The sequence below is a fragment of the Triticum dicoccoides genome, chromosome 4B (assembly GCF_002162155.2).
Source record: "Triticum dicoccoides isolate Atlit2015 ecotype Zavitan chromosome 4B, WEW_v2.0, whole genome shotgun sequence".
In the NCBI taxonomy this organism is placed as follows: domain Eukaryota; kingdom Viridiplantae; phylum Streptophyta; class Magnoliopsida; order Poales; family Poaceae; genus Triticum; species Triticum dicoccoides.
In genome coordinates this window covers 642,689,556-642,698,629 of record NC_041387.1, presented here as the reverse complement: position 1 = coordinate 642,698,629, position 9,074 = coordinate 642,689,556, and the positions used below count along the sequence as shown (strand labels likewise).

The following is a 9,074-nucleotide window of genomic DNA, read 5'->3' as shown; positions in this document are numbered from 1 at the left end:
TAGGAAAGAAGGGACGATGGACGCTGACGGATGGGCCCATAAAATATGGAGATTGTTTCATTATAGCGAATCTGAGTTTGCCCACAAGGTCCATAGCCTCAAAAATATGAGAGAAGTGTATATTTAACTCACAACTCTTGCCCTAGTCTAATGTACAACCCTCAACTATGATACCGTCTAAGAATCAAACCCGAAATCTTAAAACCAGCCAGGATTCAATCCTCCCCTCCCTGTTGACCGATTGACGCAGTTGACCATCCACACAACAAAATTTTTAAAATTCCAGGAAAATAGAAAGCATTATGTAAAATAAAAAATATTTATCTAAAGTATTAAAAGGAATTAAAAATTCAGGAAATTTTGATATTTTTGATTTTACAGAATCTTTTCTTTTATTTTTTTACAGAATATTAAGAATTAATTGTACCAGTATTTTTATTTTTCTGTGTTTTAAATTTCTCTTTTTTTGGAAATTTTAGTTTTTTTGCTAACTGGACATGCTAACTATATGGCCAATGGGTCAAAACTCAAAACTGATCAACGCGGAGGGGAGGGTTGAATTCTGACTAGTTTTAATAGTTTGGGGTTGATTCTTAGACGTATCATAGTTGAGGATTGTAGATTAGACTAGGGCAAGAGTTGGGAGTTAAAATATGCACTTCTCTCTTGTATAATGATGTCAAGCCGGTTTCAATAGTTTGGGGTTGATTCTTAGACGGTATCATAGTTGAGGATTGTAGATTAGACTAGGGCAAGAGTTGGGAGTTAAAATATGCACTTCTCTCTTGTATAATGATGTCAAGCCGGTTTCAATTTTGGGGTTGATTCTTAGATGGTATCACGTCACGCACTTCAAAACGGTTTCGGAGGTTGCAGATATGGCGCATCTACAAGCTTGCTCTGAGGCTAGTGCATATCAAAAACGACAATGAAGACACCAATTCTTGGAAACTTACAATGATCGGCGGGATCGGTCTACAAGCTGCAAATTTTTTGGGGTTACTCTATTCCCTATGCCAAAGACCGTCTAAAAGCTTGGGCCCTTCAAAATCAAATTATTTTTTTTTGTGGGGTTTGAAATCCAATTCTTTGTGCGACTAGCGATCCAAAATGAAGGTTTGTGTGACTAGCCATTCAAAACAGAGTTTGGATGGCCGACTATTTAGAAAGGTTGGGCTGGCCTAATTGTACTAGAAAAGAGTCGGTAGGGGTAGCACACCTTTTCTCCAAATGGCGTTTCACTATAAGGAAGGATTTGGAGGTGAGATTTGTCTTAAGTGCAAATGCCATTTGTTGGTTGTGAAGGTTTTCAAGTCCCCATGCGTTTGTCAATGGATGAGACTGATCTTTTGCCTCTGTTTTTAAAAAGAAAAGAACATGCCAAAGCCAAGCAGCTCATACACAAGCTGATATTAGAAACTCATAGAAACAGCTGCACCATCATAACGTAGCATAGATTCCAGGTCACAGAAACAGAGTGCAGTACAAGCAGCACCAGCTTTATTTATTTTTCCTTTTGTTCCAACAGCATCTTGTTTCATCAGAAAACCGTCTCTTGAATCACAAGTCCAGAAGCTAGGCGTGCTCAACTTCTTGCTTGGGACCTTCCAGTTCCAGGACAGTACCAGCGCGCGAGCCAGCTCCAGCCTTAGTCACTGACGCCTGCACTCCCACACAAGTGTGTGTCACCGGTTAATAGTGCGCAAGACAGTAGTACACCTTGCCAGATGATGCATACTAACTATAGTGCTGTGCCAAGACTGTCCAGCTTACTTCATATATACTCCCCCCGTAAACTAATATAAGAGCGTTTAGATCGCTAAAATAGTGATCTAAACATTCTTATATTAGTTTACAGAGTGAGTACAAGAAAAGAACACTAGGAACTGGAATGATCCACTGCGGGCTGTTATATCAGCGTGGATAACAAGTAAGGAAATGAAACCTAGTTTCTTACCAGACATGCTTCACCAAAAGCCCCCCCACGTGTCCGTTGCATTTTTGGATGAGGACCTTGCTCGAAAGTTGCTTCTTCTGTCCTTTGATGCTTTCTGAGGTTGGAGATTTTCGAACTCACAACCTTACTTGTGCCTGCCCAAGAATTAATAATACTCTTAAGGATCACTGAATTAAGTACTCCCTCTGTCCCAAAATATAAGAACGTTTTTAACACTATACTAGTGTCAAAAGCGTTCTTATATTATGGGACGGAGGGAGTAGTAACTAACACCATGTCATAACATGCCTTGGCTCAACTTTTACAAGGATCCAAGGTGAAGAAAGAAGCTTGTGCACGAAAGAATCTCAACTTATTCACTTTCATTACTCTCTTCTGATGATAAACGTTTATTTTATTTTTTAAGCAGGACCTATATATAGTGTTAAAAATGACTGCTTCAAGTACTGTTATGCAGTATAAACATGAAAGAAAAATTAGCCCCTCCCATCCAAATTTAGCCCTGGAACTACCATGAACATAATATAAAAAATAAGCAAAACAACCAAAACAGCTAACAGATACTCCCTCCGTCCCATAATATAAGAGTGTTTTTTACACTAGTATAGTGTCGAAAACGCTCTTATATTATGGGACAGAGAGAGTACTTGATAGACAAAACAATGTCTTCCACATCGTTCAAAAGGTAATAATTTACAAAGGAACAAAGTGGTAAAAAGACAGCAGAAAGCAGCACAGCCAGTTCTATGACAGAACAAATGAAACTGAAACATGGCTTATTACATAATAAATATTATTAGGTGATGCATGCATCTACTTGACTATACATTTGGTATGCTCGCAACTAACAATATTAGGTATCAATTGAGCAGATGATTTTCACCCTGATACAGAAACAGCTGACACTGTTCAAAAATTTACCTGCATTTTTCACTGCCGAGATCCCAGAGTTTTCAGCATGGCTTGTCAAATTAACAGTCTGTGAGACTGCAGCAACAGGAGCACCTGCAACGAGTTCACTAATTAGAAATGCAGCAGGTACAGGTGCTTAAGGTAGTGTAATGAACATCATCAAAGCATGATTGTGTTGTTGCATAAGACAGGTACAATATGTGAATGGAAAAATAAAAGATTGGCAATGAAAAGCTTAAGGGGGGGAATTGTTCCCTGATGTAGATACTAAAGAGTAACTTCTGTAACTATGGGCAGGCAATGTGCATATGAACCAAACAATAAATCAACTATTAGTGTTGGGACCATGAATCAAACAATAAATTAGTAATGCGATATAATGAAGACATGCCAATGGTTACAGGCACATAGGTTATAGACTGGAATTGGTTAACAGATTTTTGGAACATAAGAACAACTGCATGCCATCAACAATGAAAATATCATTATGATGATGCATATAGCCAATGAGTACATTTGATACACTATGATAATGAAAAAAATTAGCGATTAACTAACAAGGTGGAAGTTTGACAAAGTTTGAAAAAAATATTGCATGCAATTCTCACAGTTGAGATGCCGGATATTTTAGCAGGAACTGTCAATGTGGACATAGTCTGCAAACCTGGAGCACCTGCAACAGATCCAGCAGTAGTAAAGGCAGCAGGTAAACATGCATTCATAAAGGGCAAAAAAATTACACGAGCCTTATGGTAAGTGTTATTAAGAATTATAGTTGGATCTGTTATAAGATGGCCATTATTAAGAATTATAGGTAAGTGAGCGAAGGGGGTATTTAATTTAGTGATGGCCATTATTACCTCAGCAATATATATATATCGATGGATAATTGTTGAGACATCTCAACCACTGCATATCATCACTAAATTAAATACTCCCTTCGCTCACTATTATAAGATGTTATAGATATTTCAATATGGACTACATATGGATTGAAATGAGTGAACAAACCCACTATAACATGTCTACATACATCCCAGTAAGAAAAAAGTTAAAAACGTATTCTAATAGTGAATGGAGGGGGTATTATCATCAATAATGAATATAACCCCTTGATGCATACATTTGGTGATTTCTAACAGCAAACATACCCTGCTGCTATAGTGTAAGGTCTGCACCCGAGATGATGGAAGTTCGTCCTGGTTGGGGAATGAACAAGGGTGATAAACCAACATACCTGAATTTGTCAATGAAGAGGTTCCAGACCCAGAGTTTTTAGTAAGATCTGTTGAGGTATTCGGCATGGTGTACGAGGTTGTAAGACCAGGAACACCTGCAATCAGGTAAACGGTTAAAAATGGCAGCGAGCAGCCAAGCACTGATATAATGCAAACAACATCATCAAGACCGACAGAGAATGCAGTTCTGAATTATGTGCACATCAAAGAAACAAAGAATGCGGAGCAACCAACGAAAGAATGACGGATTTGAAAAATCAAAGGACAATGTGTTTTAACTACAGATACTTCAAAGATAACTTCTACAAGTAAAGAGTTGGTAATTTGCATGAGAACAAAACAATTGGTTGAGGTACTAATGGCCATAAACTAGTAGAGGCACAATACAGGAATATCCAAAGTATAACCTAGTGGAGCACTTTAAAAGCAACAAACAATCAAAAAAATGACTGAAAGATGATACTAATAAAATTGGTGAAGCAAGAACAAAGACCTGGTTCGAACATGCAAATGAGGCATGTGCACATAACTAACAGGGCTACGGTCTCCAAATCATTAGCTAAAATTGTGAAATTGAAAGAGAAGGGACCGCTCAAATTGGTTTGGAAAAATGATGTGCAAACATAGCCCAAAAGGATTAACAAATTAAATGGGTAGTGGAGACCCCATATAATAAGTAGGGACAACAACAAATGAGATGGGTGAGCTAAGGTTACCTTCCTTCCCACTTGATTGAACTTCCAGACCAGCTTGCAAACTTTCATCTGAAGATAACACAAGTTGAACAGTTTATATGCATATACATGATCCAAGAGGTTTTTCAAACGAGTGAACCAGTAAAAATAAAAGGGCCTCACAGCTTGCTGCCAAATGTATATGGATTGACAGTAAGTCGAGCGCAGTAATAGATGTGCAAAGTGCAAAGTGCAAAGTAAACAAGACAAGGACACAAGGGCAGATGCTAGTTTTACCAATAAGATCTACAAACCACTTCCTTGTCTTGTCTGTCAATCCTGCCACCAAAACAGTAACGATGGCTTTTAGCATACAGATTTAGAATCTACACGGAAGTATATTGCTTAATCATAAGATGCTTGTAAATAGGGCATTGTACCACTATTTAACTTGCGACTGCGAGTCGACGAACGCAGCCTGCAAAACATGGAACATGTGCTGAGTTGGTCAAGAAAGAGCCAGCAAGAACAGAATCGAGGGACGCCTTCAATTTGGCATGTTTCAAGGTCATATTTTTACCCCTTTTTGGTCCTAAGATAGATCTTGGCCAGAGTTTTAGGTGCTGGCAGGTCTTGTTCCTTGACGTGACGCCTCTGACGGGACCTAGGCAAGCAAGATTGCAGGGCAATCAAAGTGAGTTACAGTGAAATCGACAGCAAAGTTTTACACATTACCTAGAATGGGATGCATCAAGTGAACATGGGCGACCAAACTGATAGAGTATGGAACCGGAATCACCTGAATCCGATGGGAAGCACATCGTGCGGCATCATCGGCCGGCCGGCAATAGGGCCACGTTTCTCAACTCTGGAGCCTTATAAGCCAAGTGTTGGACTATTTGAGACGCCTTGCAACGAACGCGCTCCCAGTCCAGCGAGGATCTGCTTGCACATATATGTGTAACAGTACAGTATTAAAGTTGAGAAGATGTAAAGATGAAAATTTTGGATGGGAACTGAAGATGGCTTGAAAATTGCAGGAATCGACAGACAGGCAGACATGAACTGAAGATGTGATCGTCTAGCTAGTGTTACTCGACCAGACTGCTACCTGACTTGCTCCGAATGGAGAATGGAGAGGACGATGGAGCGGATCCTGAGGCAGTCGAAGGAGACGGAGTCATCGTGCTTGAGGTACCGTGTGTTGTACTTGTGGTTGAAATACTTGAGGTTGCGGTCGGGCACGCCGGCGACCATGCTGGCGAAGGCGGCGTGGTGCATGAGGAAGTGGAGGAGCACCTGGGCCTCGTCGCTCTGCGGATGCGTGACCGGGCGCAGGAAGCGGGAGACGTAGGCGATGGCGTCGTCCCAGAGGCCCTGCTGCACCAGCCGCGACAGGTGGATGACGCTCATGTACGCGTCCGTCTCGTTGAGCAGCCTGCGAGCGATTGATTCGGCAATTAATGGCGGCCGCCGTTGAGCGAGCGAAGCAGTTCAGGAGGACGGAGGGGGTGGGGATTAGGGAGACAAGCACGTACCCTCGCAGGGCGTCGCGGAAGCCGTGGAGCCAGAGGTAGGTGGCGAGGCGGCGGTGACGGCACCGGCGCACGCAGCCGTAGTCGACGGGGCCGACGGACTCGCCCAAGTCGCCCACCCAATCGGGGACGACGTCGACGGAGGTGCCCATCGATCGACCACGGTGCCGGCGAGGTTGACAGGACAGCGGCGGGCTGGGGATTTGGGGGGAGCGAGCAGACAGAATTTGTTTGTTTTGGATGGAAACAGGAGGGGGGAAATATGTAGAGGAGGCAGCCTCACCACCACGTCCCACCGGAACCCACCTAGCCCCAACACCACCACCCCACCCCACCCCACCCAGCCCTGCCCAGACCCACTGTGCATTTGTTTTGAAAACGTCCCTCTACTTTTCTGAAAACGTCCCAACGCCACCACCCACCCCACCCCACCCAGGTGGCCAGGTGTCCTATGCCACTTTTTGAAAACGCCCCTCTGTCTTTCCCACGTGATGTGCTCCTCATTGCTGGCGATTTATTTTGCAATTTCTGCAACAAGATTACCATTGCGAAAATTTTCTGCAATAAGACCTATGTTGCAATGATGGATGGCGCTGATGCACCAATCTAACGGCCTGCGAGCCGGCCGATCTTTTAAAAAGATCAGCCGGCGGACGTGTAGCATGCATTGTATTTGAATTAATTTGAAGGTATTTGGATTAAGTCAGGCTCGAGTAACTAGAAAAATGTCCGCCAAAATATGCTTTTTGGATTCTAAATATGTAACTTCATTTACGAGAAATTTCTAGACTGGTTTGGATTGGTTCAAATTTGGTATTTAAATTTTCATAAAAATAAAATTAACAAATCTTTGGTTTTTTTCCCTTTTTTAACAGGAAATGGTCTAGAACGACGTGGACCAGCTTCATCAAACATTTGGATTACATCTGCGAAAGGACCCCAAAGAAATGCAGAAATACAACTCAGTCGGAGTACTTTATAGAAAAGACCCTAGACACGATAGGGAGATTGCAATGTGATCCACAATCCACCGTCTCTGAGCTTCACCTCTAGGCCAAGAATCCCCCTCACCAAGGACAAAACCACTTACTCGAAGCCTAATGAAGGTGACTCGCACAGACAGCTGACTCATTTTCAATAGAAAGGAATAACCAAACCTACCCAGCTGGCTGGTCAACCTTAGTGATCTTATCGACCGGCAAAACGGAAACGGACGACCACGGTCCCGGGAACGGGACCTTGTCGTAGCTTCATTGTCATCAGGATAGAGAATGAATGAACATTGGGAGAAAGTCAAACATGCTTTCCTTTCAGCACCATGGCAGGAGGAAAACTGCCGCCCTTCGGTTAGAACAATTAGCGGTGCAGCAATTGAGGCCTATGCAGAACACCACCGATGATATGCGAAAGACAGAGCATTCGTAAGTGCTCCACATCTGATGTCGGAGACCATTTTCTTCTCGTCTGCCACCACGACTACAAAGAACACACGAAAAAACAACTCCACTCTTGACAGTTCCAATTGCCCCACGAGCTTATTCATGGAGCTATCACCGGATCAACCAACCTCCACTCTCCTCCATGAATAGTGAGCAAAAGGAATGGAATTCGTCAGTTGAAAGTCGCTCAAGATCTCCAGCACGAAGCTCAGACACGACATGGTGCCAATCTAACCCTAAATCTACCTACAAATATGGAAAGGAAAAATGGGATGGGACCCTCACACAACGCATTACCGGCAAGGCCGAGGGGAGAGGGGAGGGGCTGGAGTGGCCTGGAAGGAAGAACTCTCTAGGAGAAGCGGCAAAGAGAATGAGAGGGGGGGGTCAGAAAGAGGTCATTGGGTTTTCCCTTCGATTGAGCTTCAAATCTAGTGACCTATGCCGGACAATCACCATGATACTTTGAGAAAGAAGCCCCCTCCCAACCTTCAAGTTAGCCCTTGTTACATAATCATATCTTTAGTTGAATTGATTCGCCAGGATTTTGATTAATTTGAGTTAAAAACGAAAGGAGGGCTAGTGGTCCATCGGGTATTAACAACTAATTTTTTGCTCCATTTTTTGGGTGGATTTTAAATCTGTAACTTCATTTATGATAAATTTCTCAATTGGCGCATTCTTCCTTTCACACCTTCTCCCCGAGTTAAATACTGCAATGGTCCTTGTACTTGCTAAAAAGTTATCTACACCTTTGTAGTCGTAAAATGCAGGCTTTGCATCCTCTACTTAGCAATTGACTCGGCTTAGTCCAACATAAGATGACTTCAAGCAAAAAATGCCGACGTGGGCAGGCAGGTAGACACGGGGTGGCCAAAGCAGTTGGAAAAATTTCACTTAGCCCCTGACGTGACTTATATTAGCATCCAATCGACCCTATGTGTATGTGTGTGTGTGTGAGAGAGAGAGAGATAGAGCAGAAGAAAAAGGGGTTGCCAGAGAGGTGGTAGCTATGGTGACGAATGGTGTTCGATTAGGACGATCAACTATTAGGATGAGGATCTACAGGAACAAAAGGGTTGTCAACTCCATTGTTGCAGCGGCGACACATAGATTGCTGCCGATGGCCCCAAACTGTTTGATAGCTCGGTAATTTGTGATATTTTTTAGTGATTCTTATTTGGTTTCACTGGAACTCTGTTAATTCTCGATAATTTCTAACACTAATCCTTCAAAAAGGAAGAAAAATTGTTTTTCTGTTGTTTGGCGGAAATATCATATATGGAAGGAAACCAAGGAGAATTACTGCAAATCAAGTC

At 42.5% G+C, this 9,074-nt stretch overlaps 1 protein-coding gene across 3 annotated transcripts; it reads right to left on the bottom strand.

Moving 5' to 3' along the window:
* Positions 1-1,478: 1,478 nt before the first annotated feature.
* Positions 1,479-6,567, bottom strand: LOC119291972. Of its 3 annotated transcripts, XM_037570780.1 has the most exons (10): positions 5,581-5,720; positions 5,362-5,445; positions 5,222-5,259; positions 5,079-5,120; positions 4,824-4,871; positions 4,107-4,202; positions 3,489-3,542; positions 2,879-2,962; positions 1,958-2,091; positions 1,479-1,662 (listed from the first exon to the last, which is right to left on the bottom strand). In XM_037570780.1, exons 1-10 carry the CDS (start codon positions 5,613-5,615, stop codon positions 1,576-1,578), a joined length of 702 nt encoding a protein of 233 aa, XP_037426677.1. In that variant the 5' UTR covers positions 5,616-5,720; the 3' UTR covers positions 1,479-1,575. The 3 variants fall into 3 exon arrangements, 2 of the variants coding, with proteins under 2 accessions (XP_037426677.1, XP_037426678.1); XM_037570781.1 differs by lacking the exon at positions 1,479-1,662 and having other exon boundaries at positions 3,478-3,542; XR_005142792.1 differs by lacking the exons at positions 1,479-1,662; positions 1,958-2,091; positions 2,879-2,962; ... (2 more) ...; positions 4,824-4,871; positions 5,079-5,120 and adding exons at positions 5,893-6,219; positions 6,320-6,567 and having other exon boundaries at positions 5,581-5,723.
* Positions 6,568-9,074: the final 2,507 nt, after the last annotated feature.

Bases quoted from the DNA above. Each gene is read 5' to 3' on its own strand.
- LOC119291972 (XM_037570780.1), bottom strand. From the start codon at position 5,615: ATGATGCCGCACGATGTGCTTCCCATCGGATTCAG. The intron at 5,260-5,361 runs GTAAAAATATGA...CATGTTTTGCAG, and splicing joins TATCTTAGGACCAAAAAGGG to GCTGCGTTCGTCGACTCGCA. The intron at 1,663-1,957 runs GTAAGAAACTAG...GTGGGAGTGCAG, and splicing joins CTTTTGGTGAAGCATGTCTG to GCGTCAGTGACTAAGGCTGG.